This window comes from Dasypus novemcinctus, chromosome 5, assembly GCF_030445035.2.
Source record: "Dasypus novemcinctus isolate mDasNov1 chromosome 5, mDasNov1.1.hap2, whole genome shotgun sequence".
In the NCBI taxonomy this organism is placed as follows: Eukaryota; Metazoa; Chordata; class Mammalia; order Cingulata; family Dasypodidae; genus Dasypus; species Dasypus novemcinctus.
The window spans coordinates 26,464,326-26,486,176 of record NC_080677.1 but is presented as its reverse complement, the minus strand read 5'-3'; the positions used below and the strand labels follow the sequence as shown (position 1 = coordinate 26,486,176).

The following is a 21,851-nucleotide window of genomic DNA, read 5'->3' as shown; positions in this document are numbered from 1 at the left end:
TTTGCAACCGCCCTCTAAGTTTGAAATTATTTCAAAATAAAATAGTTAAAACAAAAAGTTATCTTGTACAGCCTATCTCTGTCTACCTCACATCCACCCCTCCACTGGTCCCTGAGAGTTAACCATTTTTATTAGTTTCTTCCAGTATGTGTGCTTTTTAATGCAGATGTAAGCAAATATAAATATATCTTATTTCCTCCCCCTTTCTTTTACAAAAGGTGCAGGATACACTATTCTACATCTTGCTTTTTTTCACTTTGGAACTTTTCTATCAATATATAGAAAGAAATTTTTTTTTACGCCTGCCATGTGTTTCATCAGGTGATTTTACTGTATTTATTTAACCATTCCCTATTAACGAACATTTGAGTTGTTTTCATTCTTTTTCTTTTATAAAAAATATTCTCCAATGTGTGTTTATATTACTTATTACAAGCGAGTTTGGTTCAGTCTTTTTTTCCCCTGGAATTATATTTCTTATTGAAATACCATTTTTCTTAACCAGATTTCTTTCCACATTAATGGAACCATAGTTTTCTTAGGTTTCAAACCACTTTCCATTTTAGCACATTGGGATCTGGCCCAGTTAACAAGCTGCGTAGTATTCCATTGCATAGATTGGCCTTAATTTATAATCAATTCCCTGTTGGTAATTTATATTGTTTCCTACTTTTTGACATTCTAGGTAGTACTGCAGTGGTCTTTTTTTTTTTTTTGTAACTAAATCTTAAACTATAATATTGTTTTCTCTAGAAGCAGAATATCTGGGTCAAAGGTTATGTGTATTTTCATAGTTGAAAGTTTTCTCCCCCTGTCTGCCTGGGTGCTTTGTTCCCTTGGTAACACTGGGTATCATCATTTAAATTACCTTTGCTAATTTATATGAGATAAATGCTACCTTATGGGTTCTTTTTAAATTTAAATATTTTTTATTTAACGTAACATATCTTAAATATCATTTGACAGGAAATATGAAAATCAAGTAACATTTTACATTTTTCTCATACTGCCTTCAAAATTCAGTGTGTATTTTACACACCCAGCATATCTCTTTGGTTTTAATCTGAATTTCTCTGCTTGCTATTGAGGTCAACATTCCTTCAAATGCTTATTGACTCTTTGGCTATCTACTTTTATGAATTATCTGTTCATGTCCTTTGCCTATTTTTATTTTTATTTTTTATTTATTTATTTATTTTTATTGACTTTGTAATAATATTACATTAAAAATATATATGTGAGGTCCCTTTCAACCCCACCCCCCCACCCCCCCTCTCCCCCCCCCAACAACACTCGTTCCCATCATCATGACACATCCATTGGATTTGGTAAGTACATCTTTGGGCACCTCTGCACCTCATAGACAATGGTTCACATCATGGCCCATACTCTCCTCCATTCCATCCAGTGGGCCCTGTGAGGATTTACAATGTCCGGTGATTACCTCTGAAGCAGTTTGCCTATTTTTATATGAGTGTGTTTGTTCTTGGCTTATCTACTCAAAGAGCTCTATACATTAAAGATATTAACCCTTTTATGATTATATATTATTGAAAGCACTTTTTCCTGTTTATTTGCATTTTGCTTTTTGGTTATTGTGATTTTTGGCCTATTTAAAAGCAAATTTTTTATGTTATTAAATATATTCAACCTCTCCTTTGTGGTTTCTGTCTTTGGTGACTCTGTAATATCCATCCCCTGCCCTAGAGTATGTAAATATTTGCCTGTGTTTTCTGCAAGCCCTTTAATGGATTTATTTTATTTTTTTAATTTTTAAAGCAGTTTTATTGAGATATATTCATATACCATAGGTTTTATTTTATATCCTTTAAAATACTCTTTATTAGAATCTTTATATTCACGAGTAATATATTCTTATTGTCTAAGAGAAACAATCCAAATGTGAATAATGAAAAATGTCGTAATTTCCCATCAACCTCATCCATTCCCCACCCTGAGGTAAGTAATGTGAATGACCTTCCACATTCCCTTTCCATGCTCATAAACGCTTTCACATTTCAATCTTTCATCCATCTGGATTTGATTGTGTATTCAATGGGACAGAAAGGTTCTAACTTTATTTTTTTCCAGATGGTTAGCTAGTTTTTCCAACACTCTTTATTGAATAACTGTATCTTTTCCTCCCTGATTTAAAATGTGGCTTTTATTATGTATCACATTCTTATTATATTTTTGGGTCTTTGTCTAGAATTTTTATCCTTTTTCATTTGTCTATTCCTGGGCAAATATTGTAATTATTATAGCTTTTAAATTTGAATGTTAGAGAGTATTCTTTTTATTTTTCAAACATGGTTTAAAATCCTAAAAGATTATACAATGAGAATTTCCCCTCCTTTTCCTGTCCCTCATTCATCCAGTTCCCCTCTCCATAGAAAACCAGTGTTACTAATTTCATAGGTCTTAAATATATATATATACACACAATGAAATACATATACTATTCCTCCATTTTTATTTTTTCTAGGGGTGTTCACCTTCAAATTAGTATTCTTTTTTTTTAAAAGAATTATATATTTATTTCTCTCCCCTGCCACCCCCCCCCCCCATTCCCCCATTGTCTGTTCTCTGTGTCCATTCACTGTGTGTTCTTCTGTGTCTGCTTGTATTCTCATTACACAGCTCTGGGCACTGATCCTGGGACCTTTCGGAATGGGAGAGAGGCGATCATTCTCTTACACCACCTCAGCTCTCCTGGTCTGCTACGTCTCTTATTGTCTCTCCTCTGTGTCTCTTGTTGTGTAATCTTGCTGCGCCAGCTCTCTGCGCCAGCCAGCACTCCTTGTGGGGCGGCGCTCCTGTGTGGGGCAGCAACCCCATGGGGTGGGACTCCCACACAGGCCGGCACTCTGCATGGGCCAGCTCACCACATGGGCCATCTTGCCTACACCAGGAGGCCCTGGGCATAGAACCCTGGACCTCCTGTATGGTAGACGGGAGCCCAACTGCTTGAGCCACATCCGCTTCCCCAAAGTAGTATTCTTGATTATTTCTTTTTCAAAATGAATTCTAAAATGACTTTATTGAGTCCTCCTACTCCCTTTCCCCAGTACATATACCACTTGGATTTGGATTGGAGTTGTTTTGAAATTCATATTTTTTTTTGGAGGAGCATTGGCAACTTTACAATCCTCAGATTTTCCCACTGGGGAAAATAATGATTTTCCATTTATTTAAGTATTTTTTTATGTCCTCCAGTTAAAGTAATTCAAAGTTCCCCATACTTCCAGCTCACTCTGCTCCTCCAATCTCTTCTTCTGAGGCTCATGTGTCTCGGCCTGGCCCTTGCTGTTACCCCATTGCTCTTTCCCTGTTCAGATGCCCATGTCCTTCGGTATCTGCTGGCCCCCTCTTTCCCCTTGGAGTCAGTGCAACTCTTCCAACCTGCATCTTTCCCTCTCTGCATCACCTGCCTGAGAGGTGGTAACCTGCGGAAGGTGCGAGCCCTGCTCTTGGCTAGAGAGCCCAACACTCTTCTTCTCTTCCCTCCTGTTTCCTTCCCAGGCTTCCTGGCTTCCTGAGGTTTGGGGTTGTTGCTAGAGTGGGGCTGCTTTCCTCAGTGGGGCAGGAAGGGCTACTTCTCCACAGCCTCTCCTGGGGGGTTGTGCAGATAATCTCTGACTTCCAGGGTAGGGGAATCATCTGTTATTCCTTAAGTCTCAGTCATTTTTGACTCTGAGCTTTGTGGTCTCTGAGCGGTGTTGAGAAGGGAGAGCCCCTCACAACTTTTCATCTCCATGACCCTACTTGGGGAAATGGTGGGACCCACTGGCTCCTTCAGGACAGGCTTTTTGCCACGTCTGCACCAGGTAGTTGTGAGTGATGGGTACAGGACCTCTGGTCCAGAGTTTCATGGTAAACTTGACATACGAAATTTTATTATTTCACTTTAGAATCACTGGGCTTTGGGGACTTCATTTCTATTTTAACCAAACTCATAGAAATCAGACTCAATTGATAATTTATAGAGAGGCTGGATCTCTCCTTTGAGTGGTCCGTTTGGGCCTTCTGCCAGGGGTACTTGGGAAACCTGAAGGTGGCTTCGTGTGCAGGTTTTGTAGAAGGGATATTTCATCCAGGCTGTGTAGACACTCAAGAATTAAATTGACCTCAGTATATATACTACTTTTTCTGGCAATCAGAATATTCGTGTCCCACACATACAGACTTTCTCCTCTCTGGTCCTGGGACAATCTCCTTTTGACACATTCTGAGAGTCTCATAAGGACTACCCCTGATGCTTTTTTCATTGAACTTGATATGGTTACCCTACATACAGTCCAGTTGATGTTAGCTGCATTTCTGTGAGGTTACTTTTCGTAACCCTTGTTGTATTCATAAACTTGACCAAGCCAGAGGGTCAGGCAGCTTGTTTCTAGGAATGTTTCCTTAGATGACTGCTCATACACTGCACTTTGGATTCTCCTTGTTTGCCATTTCAGGGAAATGTGTTTCCTGGTAGTGTCCTCAGATCGTGTGGTTTACCCTGTTTTGGGGTCTGGAGCTTCTGTGTTCCTGTTGCTCCATTGGATCAACTAACTTACACTGCTGCTGTGGAGTCCCTCGGTAGTAACCCTTTGCTTTCTTTCTTCTTTTCTAGCTACTCCCGGAACCACACCTTTGACACATACATTGGGCAGGGCTACGTGATTCCTGGGATGGAAGAAGGGTTACTTGGCGTTTGCATTGGAGAGAAGCGGAGGATTGTGGTCCCCCCTCACTTGGGGTATGGAGAGGAGGGGAGAGGTGAGCCCTGCCTGGTGTCGCCTCCACACTGCTGGGAACGAGGGCTTCTCGGGCGTGAAAACACTGAGGCTAACGTCCAGTTTAAGGCTTGAATGTTCACAACGCTCTAGTCTTTAGAGTTGCTCTGTCTTTCTTTGTTCCCCCTACCCTTTTTCCCTTTTGAAAAGTTTTAAACCTACCCCAAAGTTGAAAGAACTATGCAGTGAGTTCTGGATAGGTTCACCAGTTAACTGTTAACATCTTCCTATATTTTTAAAATTTCTCTATAATTACTTTGGGGTGGGGGCTGAACCATTTGGAAGTAAGTTCCAAAGTCCCCTTTTTTGTTTTTAAATTTACATTATATAATTTATATATCATAAAAGTCACTATCTTTTTTTTTTTTAATACACTGATGGTTTTTTTTTTTAAATCGTCATACATGTAGTATCTTTTATTTTTATTTATTTATTTATTTATTTCTCTCCCCTCCCCCCCCCACCCTGGTTGTCTGTTCTCTGTGTCTATTTGCTACGTCTTGTTTCTTGGTCCACTTCTGTTGTCAGCTCTCCGTGTGTGCGGTGCCACTCTCAGGCAGGCTGCACTTTCTTTCGCACTGGGCGGCTCTCCTTATGGGGCGCATTCCTTGCACATGGGGCTCCCCTACGCGGGGGACACCCCTGCGTGGCAGGGTACTCCTTGCGCACTTCAGCACTGCGCATGGACCAGCTGCACACGGGTCAAGGAGGCCCGGGGTTTGAACCACAGACCTCCCATGTGGTAGACGGACGCCCTAACCACTGGGCCAAGTCCGTTTCCCTAAAAGTCAATATCTTTAAGTATGCAGTTCAACAATTTCTAGTCAATTTAATGGTGCAACTGTCACTATAATACAGTTTTAGGACATTTTTATCACCTAAATCTCCTAAAATTACATGAATGATACATGTTGGCTTTAGGGGAAAAAAAACCACAGATAAAAAAAGAAAACAAAAATCACCCATAACCCTACCATCCAGAAATAAGCTTTGTTACCCAATGGAGGTGGAAGAGTGCTTCTCCCTACCCTCCTCCAAAGAGGTGCACGTCCTAGTTCCGGGGCCCTCTGACTGTTACCTTACATGGTAAAAGGGACTTTGCAACTATGATTAAGTTAAACATTGAGATAAGATTCTCCTAGACTATCCAGGTGGTCCAAACGTGCATCACAAGCTCCTTGTAAGAGGGAGGAGGCCAGAGAGGGGAGCAGGTGGCTTAGATGCTGGCTCTGAAGATAGAGGAAGGGAGCCCAAGCCAAGGCATATGGGCAGCCCCTAGATGCTGGAAAGGGCAAGGGAATGGATTCTCCTCTGACGCCTCCAGAAGGAAAGCAGCCCTGCCAACACTTGGATTGTAGGCTTCTCACCTCCAGAATTGTAAGAGCAGACATTTGTGTGGTTTTAAGCCACCAAGTTTGTGGTAGTTTAGGTAAAACAGGAAACTAGTCCCATCGTCAAGCATCTTTCTATGCTTTTGAATATATGTTTGTAAAAAGAAATATACATCCATATACTAATATATACTGATATAATGGGATCATCTATACATATTTGCAATTTCTCTTTTTGCCTTTTAAAAGACTTTCTGTGCCAGTAGGTATTTTTTAATGGCAGCATAGCATTCAAGCCATGCTTACTCTCTTAATTATGCTTTCTCTCATATACCTTTTTTTGGCTAACTTGCTTATAGTATTGATTTTGCTTTTGTATTCTTTTTACTGATGGGATTCTTGCTGGCCTTGCTTGCAGCGCACATTCATTTTTTTACCTCTCTTCTGACGTCCACTGCTGTATCATATGGATCTTGGGAATTTTCCCTGTGGGGTTTGTCCCAGAGGGTCTAAGAAACAGTGTGCTGAATGGAAATTAGGAAGAACTTTTCTTCTCCCTGACTTCAATTGCTGCTTTATTAAGCCATACCAGATCACGTCTTAGGACATATTCAACAGGCCTACTTCCTGTCCTGGACATTTTGTTTACTGTCTTTATATGCAATTGTTTGGTATCATGTAAATCATGTAAATTTCTGCTTCTAGCCAAATGCAGATGGAAATAGATAAATATTTTCTGAATATCCGTGTTTCATTATGACCTAAGGGCTAATCCTTTCCTCTCCTAAAAAAAAAATGCATGCATTGATGGAAAACATTTGCTTAAATTATTTTTCTCCATTTGGCTTTCAATCAAGTATGAAACAGAACTCTGCACAGAATTATATGAGGCTCTGGGAGGCATGGGAGGCTCATAAATTTCCTGGGCTATGGTTGCTTCATCCTGAATCACATGTTGTCTTGGCGGAGGGGCGCCCTGATGTGTGACACCCGCTGTTCTTGTGCCAGCCTGCCTCTGCCCTCTCCATCTCGTCCCTGACCAATCTGTGCTGCACAGGAGTTAATGCTAGAGTTAATGCGACCCTAGAAGGGCACCCAGGACACAGAATCTATCTTCCTCACGTGGGGCCAGGCACATCCTAGGCATTCAGTAAATATTTGCGGACAGGACGAATTCCTGGGCTGTCTGTGGTGCTCTCGGCTTCCACCAACATTTTTGTTGCAGCCACTTCGTCCCCTCTGCGGGGCTGGTGGAGAGGAAGGGGTAGGGCCTTCAGGAGAGGTTCTGGCCCTAATGCTGCCGTTTGCTTTGTTGCATGGGGGTAGCCCTGAATTTAGGATGCTTGGATGTGTTTCCAGCCCTGAGTGGGGAACGGGTGTTTCCCTACTGGCTGTGTGTCAGCATCACCTCCTTGTTGGTTTTCTGTTTCCCAACTTCTAAATTACCTTTCAGGCACTCTTTTAGGAAAGAGAGGAGAACGGCTAATGCTTTTTCTTATCAGAAAAGTGCTGGGAAAGCTGGAGTCAGATCTCAGCAAGGGGGGTTGTCAGAGGTGAGTTTATTGCTTTCGGCCACAGAGAAAGCCCTGCCCCCCAGTGCGCCTTCAAGGGCCTAGTATATCTGTATTGGCTAAACTTGGTGTGCCCCAGCCCAGTCCAAGAAAGAAGTGCTGGCAGGTCCTTGTCCAAGGCATCCCTTTCTAAGCTGCATCCACACCTACTTTCCTCAGGCAGTTTCCCATAGCTGGTCAAGCCACAGCTTTCTTTTTGGTCCATCCCATCCCATTTCAGTCCTGGGCTGCACCTTGGTCATCTTGGTTAGGGATGGAGTTTCCAAAGTCTTCTCAGCTGCTCATTTATAGATCGTTAAGCCCAGTGTTCCTTAAACTTGGCTACCCATTAGAAATCCCTGGGAAGCTTTTCCAATATTCCCATGCCTAGGGGAGCGGGTGTAGTTCAGTGGTTGAGTGCCTGCTTCCTCTGTATGAGGTCCCGGGTTCAATCCTCAGTACCTGCAAAAAAAACCAACCAACCAACCAACCAAACAAAAAACAACACAGGGAGACACGTTGAAGTGGGATAGGGCTTGGACTTCTTTTTTTCCACCAAATTTTCCTGGTCTTTCTGATACCCATGAAAGTCTGAGAATCACTGCTCTAGATTGTTTAAATCTGAATCTCAGGGAGGGGCCCAGGCATTGGCATTTTTTTTTTTTTTAACACTCCCAGGTAGGTTTTTGAATTTATTATTTTAAAATTTGAGATATAATTCACATTTGATAAAATTCACTCTTTCATAGTATAGTTTTGTGTTTTTTATAGATTGTACAATCGCCACTACTATTTTTCTCTTTTTTTTTAAAGGATCCTTCTTTAATTTTTATCAAACTTTATATAGTACTATTTTTTATTAGAGTAGTATAGGTTTATAAAAACACTGTGCAAAAAGTACAGATTTCCCATATGCTTTTCTCTCACATACACAGTTATCCCTATTATTAATATTTTGCATTAGTTTGGGATTGGGACCTTTGTTAAAATTAATGAAGCAATATTATTATAACTATACAATTAACTATAGCCCATGGTTTTACATTAGGGTTCACTCTTTGTGTTGTACAGTCCTATGTGTTTTTGTGTTTTTTTTGTCTAATTTTTTTATTCTGGTAACATATATAAATGGGAAATAATCTAAAATTTCCCATTTTAAATATATAACGAAGGGGTGTGAATTGCATTCACATTGTTGTGTCACCATCACCACTGTCTATTATCAAAACTTTTCTATCACCCCAAAGAGAAGCTCTGTACCTATTAAACACTAACTCCCCATTCCTACCCCTGCCCCCGTATTGTAGTTTCTGACTCTTAACTTGCTTATTCTCCTTTTTTCATGTCAGTGAGATCATACAATATTTGACCTTACATGTCTGGCTTTTTCATCAGCAAAATGTCTTCAAGGTCCATCCCTGTTGTGGCATGTATCAGAACTTCATTCCTCGTATGGCTGACTAGTATTCCATTGTATACATATACACATTTTGTTTATCCATTCATCTGTTGATGGACATCTGAGTTGCTTCTGCCTTTTGGTAATTAATTACCATTACTTAATTCCAGAATGTTTCATAACCCAAAAAGAAACCCCATTCTCATTAGTAATCACTCCCCATTACCTCTACCCTCAGCCCCTGGCAGCCACTAATTTAGTTTCAGTCTCTGTGGATTTACTTTTCTGGGCATTTCACATAAATGGAATCATACAGCCTTTTGTGTCTGCCTTCCTTCCTTTAGCATAATGTTTTGTTTTGTTTTTTTAAAGATTTATTTATTTCTCTCCCCTCCCTGCCCCCCCACCCCAGTTGTCTGTTCTGTTCTCTGTGTCTATTCGCTGAGTGTTCTTCTTTGTCCGCTTCTGTTGTTGTCAGCGGCACGGGAATCTGTGTCTCTTTTTGTTGTGTCATCTTGTTGTGTCAGCTCTCCGTGTCCGTGGTGCCACTCTTGGGCAGACTGAAATTTCTTTCACGCTGGGCGGCTCTCCTTACGGGGCGCACTCCTTGCGCGTGGGCCTCCCCTACGCGGGGACACCCTTGAGTGGCACGGCACTCCTTGCGCACTTCAGCACTGCACGTGGGCCAGCTCCACACGGGTCAAGGAGGCCCGGGGTTTGAACTGTGGACCTCCCATGTGGTAGACGGACGCCCTATCCACTGGGCCAAGTCCGCTTCCCCCCCATCTGCTTTCTGTGTCTATTTGCTGTGTGTGTTCTTCTGTGTCTACTTGTATTCTCATTAGACAACTCAGGGAACTGATCCTGGGACCTTCCAGAGTGGGAGAGAGTCAATCATTCTCTTGCACCACCTCAGCTCCCCTGGTCTGCTATGTCTCTTATTGTCTTCCTCTTTGTCTCTTTTTGTTGCATCATCTTGCTGCACCAGCTCTCTGTGTAAGCCTGCACTCCTGTGCGTGGCGGTACTCCTGCATGGGGCAGTACTCCCACGTGGGCCGGCACTCCTTGTGGGCCAGCTCACTGCATGGCCAGCTTGCCTTCACCAGGAGGCCCTGGGCATTGAACCCTGGACCTCCTATATGGTAGACGGGAGCTCAATTGCTTGAGCCACATCTGCTTCCCTAGCATAATGTTTTCCAGTTTCATTTCCAGATGATTTCTCATGGGCTGCAAGGTTGAGAACTACAGATCTGGCTCTCTGGCCACTTGCCCTCCTTAGTGCATGTTAGTTTCCCACACAGAACTGCCCGAGCCCTGGATTTAACAGCCTTCCCAAGTGACCTTCTAGCTGATGGCAGTCTGCAATTTCTGGCTGCTGTGGGCAAGTTTCTGCACCCCATTACTAGTCACAACTCCTGTCAGTAATGAATATCAGGCCACCTATGTTCTGCTATAAAAGAAGAAGTTTCTGTAATTACTGCTTTAGTAATTCTGGGCAAGCAAAAAAAGCACGTGAAGTGGGTGGGCAGAGGCTGTAGGTGATCACGTGTCTGAATTCTGCCTATAGCTGTGTTGTTTCCTTGAATGTATCTGAGTTGTTTTTCTTATTGTAACATGCTAATGATAATACTGTACATCCTTGATTCTAAGTGGCACCACTTAAAATGTTTTTCCATTTAAACTTCTCTGAAATCATCTGAGGGGGTGTTTTACATCTGACGTGTGTTCTTCAAGTGTTCCCTGCTGCTGAAAAGCTGTCTATAACTCCATGGGGTGTCTCTAATCCTGGATTTATGGTAACACGTACCTCACAGGTGCTATGGGGATTTAATGAGATAATGTATGTGAAAATACTTTTATATACTGTGAAACATTGTTCAATGTAAGATACTGTTTTCAAAAATGAAGATAATGGAAACGTATATTACTTTTGAGTAGAAAAATAGGATGTATCATGAAACACTTTACAAACTGTTAGGTGCACCGTAATAAGGGGTGTACATGTGTCAATTTAGGCTGGATTTTTTTTCCCTTGAAGCTTTATGTTAGTTCTTTTTTCCTTGAGCAGTGGTAGGCACTGAAAGAATTTCACTCCACTGCTTATTTTCCCATCCCACCTCTTCCTTCTGGTGGGGGTCATAATTTGGCTGAGTTTAGCATCCTCATCTGTGAATTTAAACAACTTTTTCAGGCTCCGTGAATGATTCCATGGGGTGGTAGCCCAGAGTCTTGAATTTTAGTCTGAACTGTGCCCCTAGCTGGCTGCATGACCGTGGACAAACCCGTGCCTCGGTTTCCTCATTGGTAAAACGAGGATAGCTAACTTCTAATGGCCCTTCCAACGCCGTTCCCTTAGCATTCCCCAGGGTTGCGTACCTGGGTCCCCGTGTTCCCGCTGGAGCGCCACGAGGCTGTGCTTGGGGATCTGGGGAGCACCATGTGCTGCGTGGAGGTTTCGTTCATCCCCTCCCTGGCTGTGTCCTTTAGGGAACATCCCTGGCTCGGCCGTGCTGGTGTTCGACATCCACGTGATTGATTTCCACAACCCTTCGGACTCCATCAGCGTCACCTCCCACTACAAGCCGCCCGACTGCTCAGTGCTCAGCAAGAAGGGCGATTACCTCAAGTATCACTACAACGCCTCGCTGCTGGACGGCACTCTGCTGGACTCCACGTAAGGGCAGCCTGGGCCGGCATGGGTGCGAGCCCGGAGGGGGAACCTCACGATTCTCCTTTTCTCTTCATCAGATACTAGTTGAGAGCTTGGGCGTCTTGTCCACTCTTTTTCCACTGCGTGACTCAAGTCTTCATCACCGCTTAGGCACCTTATTCTAAGGGTTTCCTGCTAATGGTCTCGCCCTGCTCCTGGCACTCTCTCACCCTATGAAAACTGCCTTCCTGAAAAACACATTCGTCATATAATTGCCCTCTTTAAAACCAACCACAGCCCTACCTCCATAATCCAGCATGTAAGGCACTCCTGATGCCGCTCTGCCTTGCCAGTCTCGTGTCTTGGGGCCCATCTTCTTTCCAGGGTCGTCATGTACAGTAGTGCAGGTTGTGCACTGCTGCTTTCACCCTCCCTCTCTAGTCGGCCTTCTTCCTGCATAATTTCTGCTCGGGCTTAAATATCCTCCCTTTTCTCAAAATCTTTCTTTATTTCTTAGGAAGAAACAACTGCTCCTGCTTCTGTAGTCTCCTAACACTTTATCTATTACCCTTATTTTTGTTATTATTTTTTGTTTCTCTCTGTTACTAATCTGAATACCTTAGGGACACCAACATGTTTATTTATCTTTTTATTCCCTGTCCCAGGCACAGAGCCTAGCACAAAGGAAGCATTTTATATAGTTAATTTATTGAGATGAACTCTGAAAATATATTAAATAGAAGAAATCAACAGTATAAACAAATGTGCCTCTAAAACGCTTTTATTCTTATGTATCTGAATCTTCAGATATATCTGCAAATTTATATAATATTATCTTCTTTGGGAAAGAAACATTCTTAGCCTTTCTTTATATTTATATATAAGCACGTCCATTTTTTTGTACTAAGTATGACTTAGATTCCTAAGTTTAGTCTTGGGGAGAAAGAAAGACTCCTCTGCAGAGCGTTTTCTCTGGTGATACAAGATCCTATATGTTAATGTATTTAACATATTTCATCAGGCCTAGGATGCACTGATTGTTAGCGACATCGTCATTCTATGTGTATCGCTATGAAAGTCAAAGTGCTGCTAAAAAGCATTGACATACTGTCAATTATAAAAGGTAACCCAGCTACAGAGATATTAAAAAGTGAAAATTTATGCATTTTAGAATCAGTCAAGTATGTCTTCAGGGCCCAGATTTACAGGGTCCTGGCTCACTACAGACCCCCTTGCAAAGAAATCCCAGCCTCTAGTCATTAGCTGGAGGCCCGCGGAGGGCAGCGGGGAAGAAGCGTGGCTTGTAGTTGTTTTGAGGCTCACGTGAGCTCGTGTGTGGGCATGGCCCGAAGGTCAGAGCAGCCTGTAAGTCAGGGCTTACTGCCCTGCTGCTGTTGATGTTCCCGTTGTCTGCAACTCTGAAGGCTAGGAAAGAGGAAGGGGGGTGGGGAAGAGAACAAAGGGATTCCTTCTCAGTGGGTTCAGGATATGTTTTCCGTATGGGGTGGGGGAGAAATCCGTCTTCCTGCCCAGATTTCTGTGTGTTTCCTGAACCCACAGCATTCTGACAGGGCGTGCGGGCGCCTCGGTCATGCAGGCCCTTTCCTCTTGTCAGAGTCTCCATTTTGTGCCTCAGGAGTCACTTGTACGTCCTGTAAGTCAATACGGCGCAGCAGCCCCTCTGCGTCCCCTCAGAATAGCGGGGTAGTGAGGAGTGTGGTAAACGCCGCCTCCTGGAAGGCGGCCCGGTAGATACCGACGGGGCAGAGGTTGCTCAGGCCTGAGGGAACTGTTAGGAAGGTGGGTGGAGCGCCAGAGAGGACGAAGGAGGGTGAGGGGAGCCCTGGGGACCAGGGGCGGGAGCGGGGGAAGGGTGGGAAGCTGGGAACCGTACAGAAAGAATGAGGAGAATGCTGGAGAGGAAAACTGGCAAAATCAATACGTGAAAGGGTGACGCAAGGATGAGAAAAAAGAAATAGTGGTGTGTTCAGAGGCGGCATGTGAAGACAAACGGTTGGCCTGGAAGATTTTCTTAATGTGTGTTTAAGCTGGCCTCAGGGCGGACAAATAAGGCTTCGTTATTTGGTAACTGAATGAGTTCTGGAATGTTCTATAGGACTTTGAAAGCCTGTGCCTCGGGAAAGGCAGAGTGAGGAGCCTCTGTGCAGATGACAAAGGCGGGATTGTGTGTGGGCAGGAACGGAGGGCCCTCCCTCAGGCCTGGGGCAGCCTGTGCCAGGGGCAGCTTTGTTTTGGTTTTCACCCCAGGTAGCACAAATGCAAACCCTATTTTGATTTGCAGGCCCCGAGAACTCGCCTGGCCCTGGGAACTAGCTTGAGGTGGGAAAGAGGCAGCACAGACCCAGGGGAGGCTGGGAAGCCTGGGAAGAGGATGTGACCGAAAAAGGCCATCCTGCCACGTTGGTGCCGTGGTTAGGAGCATGAAGGCATCTGGGGGCCTTTCTCCTTTGGCACTGAAGAACATACCCACTGTCTGCCTGTAGGAAATGACAGGGATGCCACAGATTTTGAAATAGGTTTCTTTTCAGCAGTGACTCAGGTGGCAGGGCCAACTTTTATGGCTATCACTCTCTGTGATGTCCATGGTCCCCAGGAAACTGTCATCTTCAATAAACTGTAATAGTTTTCTGGACACATAGACTGTTACAGACATGGGACTTTATACCCTCAAGGCCAGCCATTTAGCGAGTCCTTCACACTCACTCTGCACTGTGCAAGCGTTTTATATTATTTACCCTTCAGGTAATTCCTGTCATAGAGCTATTATTATCCCAGTTTTGAGATAAGAAAACTGAGGCCGAGAGGTTCCATTTCCCAGGGTCAAAATCACATCTTGCCAAATCTAAAGCCCAGACTTTTAACTTCATTGTTAAAAAATTTCTCACGAAAACCCCTTACTTAGAACATTGACTAAGACAAACTTAAACTTAGAAATTGCAAGACAAGTACAAAGAACTTTTTGCCCTGAATCGTTGCAGAGTAAGTTGCTAACATAATGTCCAGTTGCTCCGGAGTATGTTAAAGTGCATGTCATACAAACACAGACATTCTCCTACATAACTCAATACAACCGTTAAAATCAGGAAGTTAGCATCGATACAGTATCACCCTCTAATCCTCAGACCCCACACAATTTTTGCCAAATATGCCAGTAGTGTCCTTTATGTAAAAGAATCCTATTCAGAATCATGTGTCGCATTTAATTTTTTTTTTTTGTCTCTTTAGTTTCTTCCGTGCTGGAAAAGTTCCTCCGTCTTTCATTGATTGTCATGATCTTGACACTTTCGAAGATCACAGACTGGTTGCTTTTTTGTTTTTTTGCAAACTGTCCTTCAGTTTGGGTTTGCTGGATGTTTCCTCATGATTAAATGGAGGGTGTGCATCTGCTGGAGCATACAGAAGTAATGTGTGTTCTTATGAGAATGCTCGCAGAATATCGATTGAGTGATAACCTAATCAGGGACTCTTCTGTTTCATTTCTCAGGTGGAATTTAGGCAAGACTTACAATATCGTTTTGGGATCTGGACAAGTTGTGTTGGGAATGGATATGGGTCTCAGAGAGATGTGTGTGGGAGAGAAACGGACAGTGATCATTCCACCCCACTTGGGCTATGGGGAGGCTGGCGTGGGTGAGTAGTTACAGCATGAAAGGGTGTTTGGGGCATGTTTGCCATCCGAATTTTGTGCTTTGGGGGTAACTACCATATGCTTTTTCCAGTTAAAACCAAAAAAGTTTGTCGTTCTTATTTTTTTTAAAGGAATCTAGCCGTTTTTAAAAAGTCCTTTGTAATAAATAAATAAAAATGAATGAATGGATGGATGGATGGATGAATGAATAAATAGTCCTTTGTGACTCCAGCATAGCCATGTTATAATGTCCCACTGCCCTCCTGAGAAAGGAGAGATTTAGGTGCAATCCACCTGGGATTCACAAAATCCTGGCTGGGAAGTGTCCCTGAAGGAGCTTTCCAAGTGATTCTCTGGAGCGAGGCTGAGCACTTCCAGAACTGTTTCCTGGGACAGTGGAATGCTGCAGTGTTTTGCTTTTTCACTTCTGAACCTGTAAGCTATCCAAGAAAATTTCCTCTTGGAACAGATTAGTTTCAAGTTCTGGAATACTGGAAATATGAGCTATAAAAAGGTAATATATAATATAACAATTTTATACAATATTTTGCATTTATAGATTCACATATTATTTAATTTCCTTTGGACCCCTATTTTATATACTATTCTCTAATTTGTGTCTACAGTCAAATCCTGAGTCATCGTTTTAAGGTGTACCATATTATTCTTAAAGTTCTGTTAGAATTATCCAAAAGTTCTAAAGTTGTAATCTGTACTAATGGCTTTCAAACTATTTCACGAAGACATACACAGTAAGAAACATATTTTATCTCCATGGTCCATAAATAAGTTTCACGAAACCATACCCACCCTTTTTATGATCAGTATGTCTTGATTATTGTATTCTGTCCCTTAATTTAAAATATACAATGCTGGTAACCATTCCCTAAACTGCTCTCACAGCTCAATAAAGGGCCACTACCTAGTCTGGAGACATGCCTTGGCTGGGCCACGCTTTCTTGCTTTCCTGAGGAACGCTTGCCGTCTGGGAGGCACTGGGCCTCCAGGAGGGCAGTGGGTGGTGACAGGCCTGACTGCTGTCCCGTGGGTGCTGACGCCCCTCCTTTGCCCCGTGTGTGGCAGATGGAGAAGTGCCTGGCAGTGCCGTGCTGGTGTTCGACATCGAGCTGCTGGAGCTCGTGGCGGGCCTGCCTGAGGGGTACATGTTCATTTGGAACGGCGAGGTGGCATCCAACCTCTTTGATGAAATCGACAAGGATGGCAATGGAGAAGTCTTCCTCGAAGAGGTAATGGTCTTGGAAGGGACGTGGGATGGAAGGAGCCCAGGGGGTCTTGCTGGGCCAGGGTCTTCTCTGGATGTGAAGCATTGCCAGGGTGAGGAGGGCAGCTGTGCTGTATTTCTTGTGATGAAAACCAACACACTCATGGATCAAGTACTTTGATTTTTTTTTTTTTTGTAAAGATTTATTTTTTATTTATTTCTCTCCCCTTCCCCCCCATTGTTTGCTCTCTGTGTCCATTCACTGTGTCTTCTTCTGCATCCGCTTGCATTGTCTGGCGGCACTGGGAAACTGCGTCTCTTTTTTTGTTGCATCATCTTGGGTCAGCTCTGTGTGCAGCACCACTCCTGGGCGGGCTGCGCTTTTTTCACGCTGGGTGGCTCTCCTTGAGGGGTGCACTCCTTGCACGTGGGGCTCCCCTACACGGGGACACCCCTGCATGGCATGGCACTCCTTGTGTGTGGCAGCGCTGTGCATGGGCCAGCTCACCATACGGGTCAGGAGGCCCTGGAGATTGAACCCTGGACCCTACCTATGGTAGACAGACACTCTATCAGTTGAGCCATGACTGCTTCCCTCAAGTACTTTGACATGCACTCTCTAAATTGAAGCTCACAGTCCCTCTTTGAAGAAACAGCGCCTGAGAGGTGCAGGGATTACATCGGTCTTGGTTCGGTTCTCAGTTCCTTATGCCACTGTGGACCTGTGTTTTGCAAAGTATTTTTGCATATTTTATCTCCTTTAGCCCTCACCACCACCATAGAATCATCCCTGTTTTTAAGGAGAGGAAACTGTACGTGGAGAAAGTAAATGACTTGCTCAGGTTAACATAGCTGCCCAGTGGCTTCAGCCAGGACACACATCTGGCTTTACCATCTAAATCTGGTGTCGTTTCTCTTATCGCATGCCCCTTCACTGAGCCGAGCATAGAATCCTCTGTCTTGTCACAACCTGATGAATTCCAGCTCTCCATCTGCTCCACATCTGCTTTTCCAGGGCCATCGTCCCAGCTTTCTCTCCTACATCATTAATTTTCCCTCATCTACGGGATCTTTCACAGCACGCAAACATTCCCTTTTCTTGATGCCTCTTTGCATTCTTTCATTTCTTTGCTCCTTTTACAGCAAAACTCTCCAAAGAATTGTCTTCTTGTCCCTAGTTCTCCTGTTTTTCTCTCTCCTTCCCCCTCTCTTTTTTCTTATTGTCTTAAAACAACACAAATGTATTATCTTAGAGTTATGGAGGTCAGAAGTCCAAAGTGAGTTTTCCAGGGCTGAAAATCACGGTGTCAGCAGGTCTGTGCTCCTTCTGGAGCCTCTGAGGGGATATTCTGCCTCCTTGCCTTTGCCAGGTTCTGGAGCCTGTCCACCTTGCGCCACTCGTAGCCTCCTCCTCCACCTTCAAAGCACATCACTCCAACCTCTGCTTTTTTCAGACGTTGACTCTCGTGACTCCCTCATATAAAGATCCTTTTGATTATATTGGGCCCACCCAGATAATCCAGGAAAATCTCCCCATCTTGGGATCCTTAACTTAATCACCTCTGCAAAGCCCCTTTTACCATGTAAGGTAACACATCCACAGGTTCTTCCTCGCAGCCTCTTTTTTAAAAAAAAACAACCCACTTGTACAGGCTGTTTTCCCCAGCGTGCCGCCGACCCCGATGCCCTCCGTGTTGCTCTCGGTCCTTACCCTGTTCCCACTCAGCCAGCTCCCTGCAGTGGGGCCCTGTCTTTCCTCGACTTCCAGGACACCGCACTTGCGTGGCTTTCCTTCTCCCTCCGTGGTAGTTTCTTCCCAAGTCTTTTCTCCCTGGTCTCTTCTTGAAGTGTCCCAGGCACAGTCCTGAACTGATTCTCTTCTCCATCTTCACGTCCTTCCCTTGCTAGTCTAAGCTAGTTTCGTGGCTTTACCATCTATACCCTGACAACTCCCAAACTGGTCGCTCCAGTCACCCTTCTCTCCAGGTCACACTCAAAACCCAACTGTCTGATATTCCCTCCAAAACCTGCTTCTCCCACAGCCTTCCCACTTCACTCAATGTCAGTTCCATCCTTCCAGTTGCCTAGGGCAGAGCCCTCAGGAGTCATTGACGCTCTTGTTCTCCCACAGGTCGCAATTATCCATCAGGAAGTCATCCCACCATCTGACACGTCCCGCTTCTCCCCACCACACCGCCCCAGGCCCGTAGGCGGCCTGGATTACTCAGTAGCCTCTCAGCGGGTCTTCCTGCTTTCGCCTGTGCCCCTCGCGGCAGCCAGAGTCATTTTTCTAAAACATTTTTCTAAAACCTGCATCTGATCATGCCTTTGCTTCTCAGAACTCTTCAAGGGCCCCCTTTCCAAAGTCCTTATGGTGGCCTCCAAGGCCCTCGCAGCCTGCCCCCTCTCGCCTCCTCTCCAGCTTCTCTCCCCCTTGCTCAGTCTGCCCTGCCTCACTCTCCCCCTTGCTGCTCTTTTTTTTTTTTTTTTTTAAAGATTTATTTATTTATTTAATTTCCCCCCCTCCCCTGGTTGTCTGTTCTTGGTGTCTATTTGCTGCGTCTTGTTTCTTTGTCCGCTTCTGTTGTCGTCAGCGGCACGGGAAGTGTGGGTGGCGCCATTTCTGGGCAGGCTGCTCTTTCTTTTCACGCTGGGCGGCTTTCCTCACGGGCGCACTCCTTGCGCGTGGGGGCCACGCGGGGGATACCCTTGCGTGGCACGGCACTCCTTGCGCGCATCAGCAGTGCGCATGGCCAGCTCCACACGGGTCAAGGAGGCCCGGGGTTTGAACCGCGGACCTCCCATATGGTAGACGGACGCCCTAACCACTGGGCCAAAGTCCGTTTCCCTCCCCCTTGCTGCTCTTGCACCCTCTTTTTTCCTGCTCGGAACATGCTTCCTGCAGATAATGGGCTCGTTCCCTCACTCAGATGATCAGCTCGTTCCCTCACTTCCTTTAAGCCATTGCACAAGTTTCCCTCTTTCACTGCGGTTTACCCTGACCGTCCAATTTAATACTTGAGCCCACTTCCCCACTTGGACTCTTGGTCTTCCTTGCTTGGCTTTACTTTTTCATTTTTCCAGAACATTTCACTCTGTAAATTAATATATAATTCACATATTTATTATGTTCATTTTTAATTGTCTGTGTGTCCCAGTAGACGGTAAGCACCACGAGAGTGGGATGTTTGTTTTGTTGGATGTATTCCAAGGGTCTAGGACGGTGCCTGGCACGTGGTAGATACGCAGTAACTTTTCACTGAATGAATGAATGAATGAATGAATGAATGAATGAAGCAGCGTTCTCAGAGATTGGGGTACTTGGGGTCAGCATTTGGTCGGGGCACTAAGTATTGATTTGGGGAGAAGGGGTCGCTGCTGGGTTTGGCTACCCAGAGCCTAAGGGCCCTTGGAGTATTTCAGTCCAGAGGTTTTCAACTTGCCTCAGTAGGGAAAACCCAGGCCATAGAGCTCATAGGAAGAATTTTCGGTATTTTTCTAGTTGAGGCTAGAATTCCAGCTCCACCGACCTGGGGCTGCTGTCTCAGGTGCCTGCTCGGCCTTCTCCGGCCGCTGTGCTCACGGTCTGTCCTGGCCCCTCTCTCTGCAGTTCTCCGAGTACATCCATGCCCAGGTGGCGTCTGGCAAGGGGAAACTTGCTCCCGGTTTTGAGGCGGAGCTGATCGTCAAGAATATGTTCACCAACCAGGACCGGAATGGAGACGGCAAGGTCACGGCTCTGGAGTTTAAACTCAAAGACCAGGAGGCCAAGCACGATGAACTCTAGACCCGACACCAGCCAGTCGGGCCCGGACTGCGTGACCGTGAGCCGCCTGCGCAGGGGAAGGCGCGGGGCCTGGGAGGGGGTGCACTCAGCGAGCCGGCCGCATCCCCCTGCAGCTGGTGCACACCAGGGCGAGGTGGTGCGCGGGGTGAGACGTTTAGGCCGACTGCCCGGAACCTTCAACAAAACCAAGGAGAAGTGCCTTAGCATAGCATGTGTAAAGCATTGGAAAGGCTGCGCTGCCTGCCGTTGTTTTGTGAGCCGATGGGGTCATTTGGTTAGTAAAGGAAAATAGTGTCCTACCGAAGTAATAGCCATCTTGGATGAAACTGAAGGAAAAATATCCAGGGTGTTTATGTAAAGAGGATTAAAAAAAATTTTTTTTTAAACTGGCTAGTGTTTTAAAAGCTTTCTCCTGATGGGCAGGAGCCCGTGTCCCAGCTGGAATTCCCAACCAGCTATCCTGGCTATTCTCAGTGTGGCTTCCCCCACAGGCATGCTTTGCTCTTCCAGTTAATCACGGCCCTTTGTGGTGCTGCCATTGGCTGTGTGACTTTGAGGTTAGAAAGACCCTCCTGCGCAGAAAAATCAGGGGACCAAACGAAAGACGTCTTGCACCAGGAATGGAGCATTTGATTCTGCATTTGCCCCATGGATTATCTGCGTGGCGCTTCCTTCCTCCCTCCACTCTGTCCCGGGCAGCGCTCTTCCCATCTGAATCGTGCTGGTGAGCTCCACGTGAGGCTGGTGACCGCCCGGCTGCTCTGGTTAGTCACCGCAGGGTTTCCCTGTGGCAGAGAAGGAAGCGTAGTCCCGAGAGAGCTGCTCCCTCTCACTGTGTCCTGGAGAGGGTGGTGCCCTGAAGCTGGGGGCCCCTCTCTGCCCTCGGAACATGAGGACCCTGCCCGCCTGCCTGTCCCCCCCTTGTGCAGAAGCCACATTGCTCCCTTAGGTCCCTGTTCCCAAGTGGTGGTGGCACTTACCCTGAAGCAACCAATGATTTTCCTTCTGAAAATGGCTCTACTAATTTAAACTATTGTGTAGTGATGTAGCCCTGAGATTGTTCATGAAAATGCTGTGCACTCATTCAACAGAATAAATGTTGGAAAACTGTTTTTTTCCCCCATATGAATTATTGAATTCTATTGTCTGGGCTGGTGGTGTTTTATGGGAAAACTGAGAGGCCCCCATGAGAATGCGTCATGCAGTCAGAATCCCCTGGATGAAAGCTCACGGGACCGTAGTGCCTTTAATTGGAAGCAGAGCCCTGAACAGTACGTCGGGATGTGTCTGGCAGGGAAAGGGGGCGCAGCTCACGTGGGTTTCTGACGAGAGGGAAAGGGCTGTTTACTGGGGTGTTGGCGGGGCTCGGGGATCCAGTCAGGGTGCGGAGGTCCCCGTGCCGCAGGAAGGGTTGCCACCCTGGGCCGCAGGGCGTGGGGAGACTGTGGCAGAGTCTGGTGCGACCCGGAGCGGCCAAGCCGG

At 45.2% G+C, this 21,851-nt stretch overlaps 1 protein-coding gene across 1 annotated transcript in view; it reads left to right on the top strand.

Annotated features, from left to right (window-relative positions):
- FKBP9 (FKBP prolyl isomerase 9) overlaps positions 1 to 21,479 on the top strand; it is a 43,034-nt gene extending 21,555 nt beyond the window's left edge. The window contains exons 6-10 of the mRNA XM_058296795.1: positions 4,619 to 4,764; positions 11,549 to 11,735; positions 15,217 to 15,362; positions 16,444 to 16,607; positions 20,193 to 21,479. Of these exons, the coding sequence (XP_058152778.1) occupies positions 4,619 to 4,764; positions 11,549 to 11,735; positions 15,217 to 15,362; positions 16,444 to 16,607; positions 20,193 to 20,369 (820 nt within the window). The 3' untranslated portion in view covers positions 20,370 to 21,479. The remainder of the gene's footprint in view (positions 1 to 4,618; positions 4,765 to 11,548; positions 11,736 to 15,216; positions 15,363 to 16,443; positions 16,608 to 20,192) is intronic.
- The last annotated feature ends 372 nt before the right edge of the window (positions 21,480 to 21,851 follow it).